Source organism: Polyodon spathula, chromosome 8, assembly GCF_017654505.1.
Source record: "Polyodon spathula isolate WHYD16114869_AA chromosome 8, ASM1765450v1, whole genome shotgun sequence".
NCBI classification, from domain to species: domain Eukaryota; kingdom Metazoa; phylum Chordata; class Actinopteri; order Acipenseriformes; family Polyodontidae; genus Polyodon; species Polyodon spathula.
In genome coordinates, this window is record NC_054541.1 from 48,912,211 (window position 1) to 48,928,695 (window position 16,485).

Sequence of the window (16,485 nt, forward strand, 5' to 3'; positions counted from 1 at the left end):
GCAACAGACTTGGAATGCAACTAAAGTACATCTTTCTTGAATTGTGCTCATATTTTGTTTGGCTGAGCTATTGACCCAAAGGCAAATGTTCAATGGAAACTTTCGGTGAGACGCGTGCGTTCTGTTGATCATTGAGTTTCTTTCACTTCTCTTTGAATGCTTGAGGATTCCATTCAGTGTGATATATGTCTGAAATTTGTCCCCTAAAACCACTATTGGAGAAATAAGAGACGTACTTTAAACAAAGACATGCTTCAGAATCTCTCCAATAGTGGATTTAGAAAAAAAAAAACATTTGAGACATATATCAGATTAAATAAGAAGATCCTCAAGCATGTCTAAGAGTTTCACTTCTAAAGTCTGTCTTATAGAGGAGCAGCACATTCTGCTCACTGGCTGTTCTGCACAATGAGGTTCTTATATGGGAGCAGCACATTCTGCTCATAGGCTGTTCTGCACAATGAGGTTCTTGTAGAGGAGCAGCACATTCTGCTCATAGGCTGTTCTGCACAATGAGGTTCTTGTAGAGGAGCAGCACATTCTGCTCATAGGCTGTTCTGTCCAATGAGGTTCTTATGGAGGAGCAGCACATTCTGCTCACTGGCTGTTCTGCACAATGAGGTTCTTGTAGAGGAGCAGCACATTCTGCTCACTGGCTGTTCTGTCCAATGAGGTTCTTGTAGAGGAGCAGCACATTCTGCTCACTGGCTGTTCTGTCCAATGAGGTTCTTATGGAGGAGCAGCACATTCTGCTCATTGGCTGTTCTGTCCAATGAGGTTCTTATGGAGGAGCAGCACATTCTGCTCATCAGCTGTTCTGTCCAATGAGGTTCTTATGGAGGAGCAGCACATTCTGCTCATCAGCTGTTCTGTCCAATGAGGTTCTTGTAGAGGAGCAGCACATTCTGCTCATCAGCTGTTCTGTCCAATGAGGTTCTTGTAGAGGAGCAGCACATTCTGCTCACTGGCTGAGGAGCAGCACATTCTGCTCATCAGAGGTTCTTGTAGAGGAGCAGCACATTCTGCACAATGAGGTTCTTGTAGAGGAGCAGCACGTTCTGCTCATCGGCTGTTCTGTCCAGTGAGGTTCTTATGGAGGAGCAGCACATTCTGCTCATCAGCTGTTCTGTCCAATGAGGTTCTTATGGAGGAGCAGCACGTTCTGCTCATCGGCTGTTCTGTCCAGTGAGGTTCTTATAGAGGAGCAGCACATTCTGCTCATCGGCTGTTCTGTCCAATGAGGTTCTTGTAGAGGAGCAGCACATTCTGCTCATTGGCTGTTCTGTCCAATGAGGTTCTTGTAGAGGAGCAGCACATTCTGCTCATCGGCTGTTCTGTCCAGTGAGGTTCTTATGGAGGAGCAGCACGTTCTGCTCATCGGCTGTTCTGTCCAGTGAGGTTCTTATAGAGGAGCAGCACATTCTGCTCATCAGCTGTTCTGTCCAATGAGGTTCTTGTAGAGGAGCAGCACATTCTGCTCATCTGGCTGTTCTGTCCTGCTCATCAATGAGGTTCTTGTAGAGGAGCAGCACATTCTGCTCATTGGCTGTTCTGTCCAGTGAGGTTCTTATAGAGGAGCAGCACATTCTGCTCATAGGCTGTTCTGTCCAATGAGGTTCTTGTAGAGGAGCAGCACATTCTGCTCATTGGCTGTTCTGTCCAGTGAGGTTCTTATAGAGGAGCAGCACATTCTGCTCATCAGCTGTTCTGTCCAATGAGGTTCTTGTAGAGGAGCAGCACATTCTGCTCATCGGCTGTTCTGTCCAGTGAGGTTCTTGTAGAGGAGCAGCACATTCTGCTCATAGGCTGTTCTGCACAATGAGGTTCTTATAGAGGAGCAGCACATTCTGCTCATCAGCTGTTCTGTCCAATGAGGTTCTTATAGAGGAGCAGCACATTCTGCTCATCGGCTGTTCTGTCCAATGAGGTTCTTGTAGAGGAGCAGCACATTCTGCTCATAGGCTGTTCTGCACAATGAGGTTCTTATAGAGGAGCAGCACATTCTGCTCATCAGCTGTTCTGTCCAATGAGGTTCTTATGGAGGCTGTTCTGCCAGTGGAGTCTGCAGTACCTGTCCTGTATGTTTTATCTTGTGGGTTGTTTTCTTTGAGAAGTTGCTGAAAGTGTATTACAAAAGATGCTCAACAAAAAGTATACCATGACTCATTAGGCCATTCATTGGTTCGTAGTTTTAGTTATACAAATCAGTGGTCCTGATTTAACAGGTATGGGATTGAAAACCTAAAGCTAAGGAATTGATTGCTTGGCTAAAAACATTTAGAAGCAGTAGATTGTTTGTTCATATGCTATATTTAAACAGGGACCTCCCTCCCTTCTCTGGAACAGGCTTGTGGGTCACCGTTCTCAGCAGGGCTACTCTGAGCCACATACTTGGATTGGAGGGGATGGGTTTATCTTATCTGAGAGGCAAATTCATCTCTTTTTTCTTTTACATATTAAACTATGCCACTGGCTAGGTGTTACGAGATAAGCATTATACCTCGATGACCATCAGATTGATCAACCATCATTCTGGCTTCTTTTGCTTTCATATTGCATTGTTATAATTTCTCTCTAAATCTGCCTTTACCTGGCTTTGAACTGCTTTGAGCTTGTCTGGGGAACCGTAAGCCTTTCTTATTCCATTCAGTTCATGTGACAATATAACTTCCAGCTGCACCTACTCTCTCTCTCTCTCTCTCTCTCTCTCTCTCTCTCTCTCTCTGTCTCTGTCTCTGTCTCTCTCTCTCTCTCTCTCTCTCTCTCTCTCTCTCTGTCTCTGTCTCTGTCTCGCTCTCTCTCTGTCTCTCTCTCTCATGAAGGACTGTTGGTTTATGAGATGGGTTGGATGGAGTAAGGAGAAAATGTTGTGTGAGTGGAATATTGTGGGTGGAGAAGGCGTGGTTTTAAATGCGTCCCCAAAAATTTAGTAACAGTAGAGGAATGTTTATTGGCAGTTGTTTATAATAATATTAAATCAGCTTCACAAATGAGTAAAGCTATTGTGGTTTTCTTAAATAATGAGCCATTAGTATTGACACACTGGAGGGGAGATGGTGCAGTATTGACACACTGGAGGGGAGATGGTGCAGTATTGACACACTGAAGGGGAGATGGTGCAGTATTGACACACTGGAGGGGAGATGGTGCAGTATTGACACACTGGAAGGGAGATGGTGCAGTATTGACACACTGAAGGGGAGATGGTGCAGTATTGACACACTGGAGGGGAGATGGTGCAGTATTGACACACTGGAAGGGAGATGGTGCAGTATTGACACACTGAAGGGGAGATGGTGTAGTACTGACACACCAGAGGGGAGATGGTGCAGTACTGACACACTGCAGAATTATTCTGCACACTCTATTGAGAAAAAGCAGCTATACCAGCTTTGTGTGAAGGTGTGCCATGTGCGTGCCCTGCGGACTCTGCCCGAAGTTAAGTGGTTGGACCATATAAACTGTACTAATTACACTGTTCAGATATGAAGGACTTTGTACAAACCTGCCCTGCCCAAGCGTTCAGGGGATCCTTGTTTAATAAATTCTATAATTGAACAAAGTAAGCTAGCAATTTAGAAGACAAGAAAAAATATATTGCAGAACTGTTGTTCAACTGATGCTAATATTATGCTTAGGTTACTATTAAAGGCCAGGATTAAGATTGATTTTACATACTGTTCTTTGGTTCATGATATTTTAATGTTTGAACAGCGCTGGTGTGAAAGTTACTTAACCTCATTGTGCTGCATCTTTGGGGTGAGACGTTGTTGTAAATGAATCTGCAGCTGATGCATAGTTCACACACCCTACTCTCCTATCTTGTAAAGGTGCTATATAAAAAATAAACATACTGTATATATATATATATATATATATATATATATATATATATATATATATATATATATATATATATATACACACACACACACACACACACACACACACACAGAGAGCATGAAAGATCATGAAATAGACATGACTGTACTTTTATGTTATTTACAATTATGTTATCTAATATGACCCAGAAATGTATATGGGTTTGTAATATGTACAAAAAACATTATACATGTTTCTGGAGACGCATATATATATATATATATATATATATATATATATATATATATATATATATATATATATATATATATATATAATATATATTATATATATATTATATATATATATATATATCTCAAATCTGACCTTTTATCAGGTTTAAGATAATCCAAATTCTATTAGAATGTTACTGTTTTTGTAAAGTAAAAGGAAAGCGGAGTCAATGTGTAGCAGCCGCTCGCAGAACTGGGCTGCATGTGAGTCACTTGCAGGCCACGTGGATCTCAGATCACTTCTCAGCAGTACAGTGGAACAGCCAATGTTTAATTCAGTGCGACTGTAAATAAAAGATGAGCTGCACTTGACTGTAGCTGCAGATTGACATGTTCTGTGATGAAGGAGGACAGATATCATACTATAGCTCCTCATCTCTTAGATTAGCTGTCAAACCCGCCTCCCAGAACTGTAGCGACAGCAGCGACAGCGTTTATGCTCAGGGTGCAAACGAACTAGATAACGCTTGAGTTACCCCTGTCTGTTTACAAATGACCTGATTCTGATTTGAGGACCAAAGGAGCCTCTGAAAGAACCTTGACATTTGATGATCTGGCAGTTTATGTCCTGACATCATTTGCCTCCCTTACTTAAGGTAACATTTTGGGTCTGCTAAGCACTTCAGATTGCATGATCATTTGTTACCACCCTTTGTGGTTTCCAACAGTATCTGTGCATGGCATTGTTGCAGTGTTACCATGCTTTTTCCATGGCTATACTATCATTTACCAAGTTTAGCCTGGTTTGCCATGTTTTTTTTTTTAATATACTTTACCATAACTTGTTATTCTATACAATGTTTACACTATGCTTTCACTGTGCTGTATTACACCTTGCTATGCTTTCACTGTGCTGTATTACACCTTGATATGCTCTCACTGTGCTTTATTACACCTCGCTATGCTTTCACTGTGCTGTATTACACCTTGCTATGCTCTCACTGTGCTGTATTACACCTTGCTATGCTCTCACTGTGCTTTATTACACCTCGCTATGCTCTCACTGTGCTTTATTACACACGCTATGCTTTCACTGTGCTTTATTACACCTTGCTATGCTTTCACTGTGCTGTATTACACCTTGCTATGCTCTCACTGTGCTTTATTACACCTTGCTATGCTCTCACTGTGCTTTATTACACACGCTATGCTCTCACTGTGCTTTATTACACACGCTATGCTCTCACTGTGCTTTATTACACCTCGCTATGCTTTTACTGTGCTTTATTACACCTCGCTATGCTCTCACTGTGCTTTATTACACTCGCTATGCTCTCACTGTGCTTTATTACACCTTGCTATGCTCTCACTGTGCTTTATTACACACGCTATGCTCTCACTGTGCTTTATTACACCTCGCTATGCTTTTACTGTGCTTTATTACACCGCGCTATGCTTTCACTGTGCTTTATTACACCTCGCTATGCTCTCACTGTGCTTTATTACACCTTGGATTACATATAACATATTGGATGGTGTCCTAAAATTGCATCTAATCTGTCATAATAGAGGAATGTTTTGCGATTGTTCTATCTTTTGATATTGCATACTGTACATATTTACACATAGAAAATAAAATCATTTAGTATATGGTAGAGTGTTTTTTGCATATAATCCCCCCCGGGGACGAGCGTCCTGCTGAACTGTTTCCAAATGTTGGCAAGTGTGTTATTGTGGTCCTTGATTTTTTGTACAGAGCTAAATTACAGGTAAGCTATTATTTAGTTTTTTCTAATCGTAATTTGTAACTGACACTGGCTTTCACTGAGATTGTTGCTAAGATCTGAGATTCCATGATTAGTGACGTATTTTCTGCTCTGAATTAATTTAGGCCAGCCTATGAACGCTTGACTAGGAGTTCTGAGGAGTCTGGGTGGTTATTTTGTGTGCACCATCAGACCCAGTTTTCACTTTCAACAAAGGCCCCTGAAAACATTTTAAATTGGTGGCATCATCTGTTGATTTTATGCATACTAAACTTAAATTTTACACTGGAACAAAAACTGCTCTGTAACAAAAGCATAGGTCTAATATTTACTGAGGATGGGGCTCCTTGTAACACACTCAACTTCTGGTCTCAGGACTGTCTACATGTTTTAAATATAAAGCAAGTTAATAAGGACCATGTCATTTAAAGACCACAGCCAGTTTAATTGATAAATGCTATTTAACAAGAGCATCCTTCTTAACTAGCCTTGGCATACCGATAGACAGAGGAATGTGTCCAGTCATTATAATCAAAGGGTAGCTTCTACTTCAGTTGCCATTAAGCGAGATCGTTTTGTAAATTCGTGATTTCAGTGACTGATGGATGCTTCGCGGTAGCAATCGAATTCAGCAGCACAGTGATTTGATTCACCATGTCCTGGTGGAGCCAACTGATGCTATGCCAGATCACACATTGAAATCTAGCAGATTTGGCATTTCAGCCAGTGAAAACACAATCAGTATCAATGGCCTTTTTTAGGGGTACAGAAACAGCTGTTGTTTTTACACACCCAATGAAGTCAATGCTTCTTTTATTTGATTTTGAGTATATGCAAATGTTTAGTTGTTCATTTTAAAGTTAAAAGTGCCCAAGCAAATAATTTACTGAAAAAAAAAAACATTATAAAACACATAGGGCTAGATTCTCAAAGCAAATGCTCAAAAGCTCCCAATGAAGTTACCAAACCAGAAATAAACATCTAGAAAACGTGTTGCAGGGATTTAGAAATAGTGTTCAAGTTGTTCATAGACAATGCATATCTCATTCTGAGAAGCCCTCCTTTGAATTCTGCGCTTGTGTTCAGTCTGCAGCACTGTGCCATACAGCAGGCTAAGAACAGACACGTCACATGCAGCCTGCCTATTTCACCCCACTGAGATCACCCAAGCAACGTGCTGGCAGGGCCAAAATAAGCAGCTCACCCAACAACAGGACAATAGAAGCTGTTTTTATCTGGTTTGGTCAATCTTTATTGTGTGTGTTTTTTGTATGTGTTTTCTAAAATCGCTAATAAAGAATCTATACTAATGTCTTTATGTAGACTTCTCAACTAAACGTTTGTCAAATGATCTTACACATGTCTTTTTAAGGGCACACTTTGTTTGCAGCAAGCACGTTAATTTACAACTCACATCCAAACACCACTTTTGTTTTAAATCTAGTGAATGAGTGTGATGCTCTGAACTCCTAAGCATTATTGTTTACATTAGAAGAAATGGATTCTTAATTGCTTCCTATTGGCCCATTCAAACCCGCTATTTCCACACAGAGTTGAACAGTGCCAGCCAGACACTCCGGCTTGCAAAGTATTTCATATGAAGCGACCAGTCTCCTTTGCTGTCAGCCCTCTAAACAGCCCCTGGGCCAGAATAACTCACAGTGCTTTTAATCTTTGGCAGGCTAGCAACATTTTCCATGTCCAATCAAAACGGGTTCAGCTCCATTAGCAATTAATGCAAAGCACATACAAGCTTACAATTATTCACCCTTACTTTGAGAAAGTCATTGTTTAAGACTGTTTAATACTCATTGGGTTATTATTGTCAAAAGTGACTTCTTGGTAACTGTTAAATGATGTTCAATGGAAAATAAAAAAAAGATTCTTAAAATGTTAGTGTCATCAGCAGGAAAAAGGGTTATCAAATATTTGCAGATTCTTTGTGGGTTACGATGACAACCCAGAACCTGGCTGTTCTCTAAGACCTGTATTTTAAACATTTTGGGGAAGAAATGTTTTACTTTCAGGTCAAAACTTCTGTGATAAATGCACTTTTACTAAAAAAGCAGGAAAAGAACAAGAACCTTGGGAAAGGTGATTTACAACAGGAATTAGTTGGACATTTTCTGTACAAACAAAGCTGATTCTGTCTGAGACATGTCATTAGCTGAATGTGGTCTGCTCTGAGTTTATTTCTTTAAATTCACAGTACAAAAACTTTACAAATATGAATGACTGAGTGGGTTCTCTTGAGACGCCTTTCAGTGCCTTGTGGAGTTTGTATCATGCCTTGCCAAGGCTGTGATCAGGGCTAACAGTGCCCAGCCCGCTAGAGTTTGTGCCACGCCTTGCCAAGGCTGTGATCAGGGCTAACAATGGCCCAGCCCACTAGAGTTTGTGCCACGCCTTGCCAAGGCTGTGATCAGGGCTAACAATGGCCCAGCCCGCTAGAGTTTGTGCCACGCCTTGCCAAGGCTGTGATCAGGGCTAACAATGGCCCAGCCCGCTAGAGTTTGTGCCACGCCTTGCCAAGGCTGTGATCAGGGCTAACAATGGCCCAGCCCGCTAGAGTTTGTGCCACGCCTTGCCAAGGCTGTGATCAGGGCTAACAATGGCCCAGCCCACTAGAGTTTGTGCCACGCCTTGCCAAGGCTGTGATCAGGGCTAACAGTGGCCCAGCCCGCTAGAGTTTGTGCCACGCCTTGCCAAGGCTGTGATCAGGGCTAACAGTGGCCCAGCCCGCTAGAGTTTGTGCCACGCCTTGCCAAGGCTGTGATCAGGGCTAACAGTGGCCCAGCCCGCTATTAGGTGCAGATCCTCATAAAGTGACCAGGCGGTGTAAAAATGTTTGTAGACAATAGTAAGCTGAGTGCAGAATGTCTTTTGAAACTGCATGACCAGTGCTGGCCATTTCATTCTCACTGTTACTAGGGCTGTGTGAGGAGGAGGTAATAACTAGATACAGATTGAGCACAGATCATACTAATTTCACAGAAAGATATGCCTACAGTGAACAATATGCATTGTATTTCCCTTACAGTATTTTCCATAACTCTTCACCTCCACTGCTCATTTTATACTTTATCAACTAGAAGAAGCGCTATAGTAGCTGTCTGGTAACAATGCCGTGCATTTGGTTACTACGGCAATGGGGTCAAACAAACTCCTCATATTGTACAAGGCGGGAAATGGTTATTTAAATAGGGTTGATTTATTTGCTTGCAGTGTATGATTAACATTAAAAATGCAGACAGCTGACAACTAATGGGATTCTGTTTTGCTCAGCTTGTAATGTGTCTTTGGATCATCTGAGAAAAGGTCCTATTGACAAGCATCTTGACAGCGCAGCACACAAAAACAAGAAAACCAAACTTGAAGTTCAGGCTAAACAATTACAAAACAAGCAGGTCACAATCACAGGACTGTTTAAAAAGAGCAGAGGAAGTGGAGAAACACGTAGTGAACACGTTTGAACACACACACACACACACACACATATATATATATATATAAGGGCGCTTGAAAGAAAATGTAAGTACAGTTCTGAGTTTGTCACAGTGACAGAGACCAAGGAGGACAGAATGAGGAATCTGAAGTTTGCAGACCAAGAGCTAAATGTATTAGCAGAAGAAGTGCTGGGGAATTACAAAAGGCTTTTTTGGTGCTGAATCAGAGAGAGCATTAACTTCAATGAAACATTAAGGACAAAATAGATACATGAGTCTTGTCCCAAATCACAGCGTCCTGCGAGACAGTCAAAGCAGAGATAGTCAAAGCAGAGACAGTCATTCTTAATGGAACATTTATGTTTAATTCTGCAAATCAAATAAATATTTATTTTATCAACTTGATGTCTACCAGATTTATTTTGTAATATTAATCAAAAGTCAGCATAGCAGTCGGTCAGTCAATTCAAATTGCTTGTATTTATGAAAGCACTTCAACTCTCACTCTGCTTAAATATCACAAGTACATGGTGACTATATAAATATATTAACATAGCCTTGCATATACACCTGCCTCGTAATCTTCACTGTCTGAGGATGTACACCACATTGTAGCATCGGAACTCGCTATTGAAACAATCCTTAAAATTGAAACAAACTTTTGCTGGAAACAGAGTAGTTTAAAATGATCTGTGTTGGCTGCAAAAAAAAAAAAAAAACATTTTTAAAAACATCTTGAATTCATATTCAGCCCCATTTTCGAGTTTTCTAACCCTTTGTAATTAATGCTGACACATTCATTACAATGACCGTGTAATTCCCATCGACTGCTTTGCTGCCTTTAATCCCAAAATATTAAACACGGGAGCAACGTTAACTGCAAACCTGAAATGACAAAATCGAAGCTTTTGTGTTTTTATTTATACTTTTATTTATTGTTTTATATATATATATATATATATATATATATATATATATATATATATATATATATATATATATATATATATATATAAATACACACACTACAGTACAGTGTATGGAAGCCCCATGCATAGTTCCAAGTGTTGAATACTGCATGCTGAATTATGCACATTGTGATAACTTGCAAATGAATTATGTAGCATGCCCTATTAGTGCATGTTATTATATTAGTGAATAGAGCAGCCACACCTTCCTTTTTGCGCACAGTATGGGGTTCCCTTCCCACGCAGTATTTCAAGTAATTTACTGCTGTTTAGTGCATGAGGTCCCATATATCTTAAGGGAGTTGGTGCTTTGTGGCTATTTTTAAATTTTCCTTTAAATCCAATTCTGAATAAAACATTGTTTACAGTACACATGTGTTAAGCTTATGCAAACTAATAAAAACTACAAACATGTAGAAGTTTACCTAAACTAACATTAGGTAGCCCAAGGTCAGTGCTAATCAGGGTCTGTGAAACTAAAGGATTATGTTTAAAATCTTAGTCAGAGACTTTAACTAGGCTTAATGTTTTCCTTTTCTTTCCGGTCACATCTTCAACTTTAACATACAGATATATAAAACTTTAACTTATAGTTTGTTTATATGTATATTAAGTATAGGACGTGACCGGAGAGAAAGTTTAAAAGGTTAATTTGTTTTTGTATTTTTTTCAGTACAGTGTAATGTTTTGTTATGCCATTAGGACTCCAACAGACATTTATGTTTTGTGCTTTTGTGAAACAGTATCTGTTACATAAAAATGTCAGTTTGACATTTAATGGAAAAAGATGGGAGATATGCAGTACAGATTCTGTGTTACATGTGAATTATATAACATTTTGCCTCAGGTTCTTTATTTTTCTATTTGTCTAAAACCTATAAAGTAATATGAAATTAAATGCCACCAAATTTCCTTTCATTTGGTTAATGTATCTGAAACAAAACTATAAGGGAGTGTGTGTTCAGAAGTGAGAAAATATTTAGATATGTTCTTTGTTTTGTGGTATCATTCGTTACTAAACACCCAACCCAATTGAGCACAGAGAAAGGGGTTGTTGTACAGTGTCAAAACGGGCTTATAAATAGATCAAGGAATCAAATTCACTGAAATGGAAAGATGAAAACAAAGCAGAAACCGTGGACTTTTAATGAGGAACATAAGTGGGACAAGTATGACCACATTATTGTGCATCCTAATTTTGTATTTAAGAGATGTTTTTATGTATAAATTGCTAATTTGTAAATTAAGATTAAATGAAGATATCTTGAACTGTCAGAACCAGTGCTTAATTTGTGCCGGGGCTTGCCGGAGCGCAGCCCCAGAACCTCTGGGCTTGCAGAATCATATTCCCGGTACCTCTAGTTAAAAATCTCATAAAATGCTTTTTAAATTCTCAATACAGTTGTATCAAATCTGCAAATTGTTTCGAGCGCGCTAAAGAGACAGTCCGCTGCATGTCTGTAGATTACTTTAAATTACTTCACGATTTCAGCTTGGGTGCCTTAAAGGAGATGGCACTGGCTGCAACTCTGAAGTTTTTTATACACAAATAAGCTTGCTTGGTTTGTTAAACGTCATGAACGATACAAGCAGCTTCTTACACTACTTGGTTTGATTAAATGAGTATTACACCACAAAATATGAAAGCTGAACATTAATTTCAACAACGAACAACAACGACAGCTTTTTAATGAAAAAAAAAAATTGTAGCCTACTTCAATAGGAACATTAGCCTGCTATATTATAATAAACCAAATCAGTAATAATAATAATAATAATAATAATAATAATAATAATAATAATAATAATAATAATAATAATAATAATAATAATAATAAATATCTGGTTCTCTTGTCTGTTTCAATGAATATAATTTAATTAATAGAGAATAAAAACATACTAAGATAACAACTATCTAGCCTGAGTTTAATGAATCGTTTTTTAACCTACCAGCGGCTTCTGTTGCATTCACATCGCTGATAATACTGCAGACCGTGGGGCAAAGCAATGTTCATGTTGGTGTGCGTATTTTTTTTTTTTAAATGAAAGTTGTCCTTCTGGAATCCTCTGAATGCCTTTTAATGTGTTTGTTTTTTCAATTATTTAAATGCAAAACCATAACAAAACATGTATAAAAGGCTTTTTAAATTATTTATGTATTATTTGTCCTGCGGTTGCCTTTAATTAATTGCACAATCTGCTTTTTCCCCAGCCTACTGATTCCCTACGACATCAGCACTTTGGACTCTCCAGACAAGCTCAAACCTGAAATGACATTTGAAGCCATTACTCTTAAGCACAATCCCTGTACCATCTGTCACCTTCAGAAAAGGGCCTTTATCAACATTCAACAACTTGAACCAACAAAAGATTAGACACTTTGTTTTTATCATCACCAAAAGCATATTGTTCACTAAAGGTTACTTCAAGTGCATTCAGTTCGAGCAGATCACTAGCGTTTACATCAGCAGCAGCCAGTGGAGCAATTCCAGATAGTTTATCATTTTGTGCCATTTGAAATTGACAAGCACTGACAAGCATGAGCGTCAACTGCAAAACAATAGCTGTTTTTTAAGGGTGAAGCATCCGCAAAGCCCTTAACTAACCCTTGAGATAGATGTTTGAGTGTCCTCCAAGTTTCAAAAGAGATTTGAAATAACCTTTCGGAGGTATCTACAGGAAAAAAAAAATGACCATTGTTTTTAAAAAGAAAACAAATAATCCAACTTGAGGAGCATTACTACAGACACACATGTTAGTAACTACACATGAAGCAGGACAGCATCCTAGTACTAGCAGGATCCCTGAGTGGGTCACTGTGTGCAGGGTGAGTCATACTGACAGGGGAGCGCAGGTGTGCATCCTAGATGTGACAAGTTTCTGATCTTCACTGGGGATTTCTCTGAATATTGGCCTCACCGCACTTCATCGTTCCCCACTGGCTAGGAGCCCTGAGACCTCAAGCAGACACCGACAGCCAAGCTGCTGTTCTTGTTTTCATTCAATGTCAAACACTTCAGTGAGCAGCCCTGTCCTTTACACTAGGTCACGTGTTAACCCCCCCCCCCCACACCACTGTGCTGATAGTGGAAACATCCTTTTCAGCTGTTTCATTAGTTTCTGATGTTTTTCAGAGAAAATAATGACTTCACAGGGTGTTTTCTATGCAGTGCTAAACCTCTCAACGGCTTGTCAAATGATCCAGTCCAGCATGCTTTTAGGTGGTTAACTTAACACACTAGAGGAGAAGCAAAATCCAGACTGGGTCTAGAAGAGATAAGGGATCTGTTTTAAATAAACACAATACCCATAGTGAACGGCACTCATTTAGCATTGCTTGGCATCTTGTTCTGGACTGTTCTACTAAGCTTCTTGGGGGACGTGAGTCATTGTGTATGCTAAAGACATGGACACACAAACAGGGCTGTCAGGAACAACAGCAATGTTTGCCTTGAGACATGGAATATATCAAAGACCCCCTTGTCTGAGTGGAAGGCACAACTGAAATGCTACAAATTACAAAACAACTCATCATATTTCTTTTAAAAGTTTCTGGGTGCACTATGGTTGTGCCGTGACATTACCAGTGTGCCCCTGCCCCATTCAAATAACAAAGGAAGGGATGATTCACATATGGGGAATACACAGAAAAACAACAAACACCTACAACTGATCTGTGTCCATACTGTACTGTAATATCAGCAAATAACTGATCTGTGCTCATACTGTACTGTAATATCAGCAAACAACTGATCTGTGCTCATACTGTACTGTAATATCAGCAAACAACTGATCTGTGCTCATACTGTACTGTAATATCAGCAAATAACTGATCTGTGCTCATACTGTACTGTAATATCAGTAAACAACTGATCTGTGCCCATACTGTACTGTAATATCAGCAAACAACTGATCTGTGTTCATACTGTACTGTAATATCAGCAAACAACTGATCTGTGCCCATACTGTACTGTAATATCAGCAAACAACTGATCTGTGGTCATACTGTACTGTAATATCAGCAAACAACTGATCTGTGGCCATACTGTACTGTAATATCAGCAAACAACTGATCTGTGCCCATACTGTACTGTAATATCAGCAAACAACTGATCTGTGCTCATACTGTACTGTAATATCAGCAAACAACTGATCTGTGCTCATACTGTACTGTAATATCAGCAAACAACTGATCTGTGCCCATACTGTACTGTAATATCAGCAAACAACTGATCTGTGTCCATACTGTACTGTAATATCAGCAAACAACTGATCTGTGCTCATACTGTACTGTAATATCAGCAAACAACTGATCTGTGCTCATACTGTACTGTAATATCAGCAAACAACTGATCTGTGCTCATACTGTACTGTAATATCAGCAAACAACTGATCTGTGCCCATACTGTACTGTAATATCAGCAAACAACTGATCTGTGCTCATACTGTACTGTAATATCAGCAAACAACTGATCTGTGCTCATACTGTACTGTAATATCAGCAAACAACTGATATGTGCCCATACTGTACTGTAATATCAGCAAACAACTGATCTGTGCCCATACTGTACTGTAATATCAGCAAACAACTGATCTGTGTCCATACTGTACTGTAATATCAGCAAACAACTGATCTGTGTCCATACTGTACTGTAATATCAGAAAACAACTGATCTGTGCCCATACTGTACTGTAATATCAGCAAACAACTGATCTGTGCTCATACTGTACTGTAATATCAGCAAACAACTGATCTGTGTCCATGATCTGTGCCCATACTTTACTGTACTTTACTGTAATATCAGCAAACATCTGATCTGTGCCCATACTTTACAGTAATATCAGCAAACAACTGATCTGTGTCCATACTGTACTGTAATATCAGCAAACAACTGATCTGTGTCCATACTGTACTGTAATATCAGCAAACAACTGATCTGTGCTCATACTGTACTGTAATATCAGCAAACAACTGATCTGTGTCCATACTGTACTGTAATATCAGCAAACAACTGATCTGTGTCCATACTTTACTGTAATATCAGAAAACAACTGATCTGTGCTCATACTGTACTGTAATACCAGCAAATAACTGATCTGTGCTCATACTGTACTGTAATATCAGCAAACAACTGATCTGTGCTCATACTGTACTGTAATATCAGCAAACAACTGATCTGTGCTCATACTGTACTGTAATATCAGCAAACAACTGATCTGTGTCCATACTGTACTGTAATATCAGCAAACAACTGATCTGTGCTCATACTGTACTGTAATATCAGCAAACAACTGATCTGTGCTCATACTGTACTGTAATATCAGCAAACAACTGATCTGTGCCCATACTGTACTGTAATATCAGCAAACAACTGATCTGTGCTCATACTGTACTGTAATATCAGCAAACAACTGATCTGTGCTCATACTGTACTGTAATATCAGCAAACAACTGATCTGTGTCCATACTGTACTGTAATATCAGCAAACAACTGATCTGTGCTCATACTGTACTGTAATATCAGCAAACAACTGATCTGTGCCCATACTGTACTGTAATATCAGCAAACAACTGATCTGTGCTCATACTGTACTGTAATATCAGCAAACAACTGATCTGTGCTCATACTGTACTGTAATATCAGAAAACAACTGATCTGTGCTCATACTGTACTGTAATATCAGAAAACAACTGATCTGTGCTCATACTGTACTGTAATATCAGCAAACAACTGATCTGTGCTCATACTGTACTGTAATATCAGCAAACAACTGATCTGTGCTCATACTGTACTGTAATATCAGCAAACAACTGTCAGGGTGTGTGTGGGGATGCAATCTAGCAAACAGCACCAGTGGTATTTCAGTTACACTTTATTTTAAGCAACACCTATTGGGAAGTATTAGTCATTAATAGATCATTGATAAGCACTGAATGAGGCTTTGCAAGGTAGTAATTACATTGATTCCCACACATGCCTTATTAACAGCTAATTGTGTGTTAATAAAGGATTTCCCCTCCTAATCTGAAGTGAAGTCTGTTCTTGTCCATGTGAGGGCTTACTTGCTGCTTGTTAATCATAAATACCTCAGTAATAAAGCTGCTAATCAAAGTGGAGGGTTTATGGATACAATGCTCTTTAGGCATAAACTGCAAGACGACATTTACATTAATAAAGAACTTATTAGCAGGTTATAGGTCACAGATCAAGACTTGTGCAGCTCCTATTCTGAAGTGAAACTCATTCCA

General features: G+C 39.2%; 1 protein-coding gene across 2 annotated transcripts in view; it reads left to right on the forward strand.

Moving 5' to 3' along the window:
• The window catches only part of LOC121320100 (zinc finger protein AEBP2-like), a 63,587-nt gene extending 50,259 nt beyond the window's left edge, over nucleotides 1-13,328 (forward strand). For both annotated transcript variants that reach the window (XM_041258314.1, XM_041258315.1), the window contains one exon: nucleotides 12,448-13,328. In XM_041258314.1, coding sequence (XP_041114248.1) covers nucleotides 12,448-12,610 — 163 coding nt within the window. In that variant the 3' untranslated portion in view covers nucleotides 12,611-13,328. The remainder of the gene's footprint in view (nucleotides 1-12,447) is intronic.
• The last annotated feature ends 3,157 nt before the right edge of the window (nucleotides 13,329-16,485 follow it).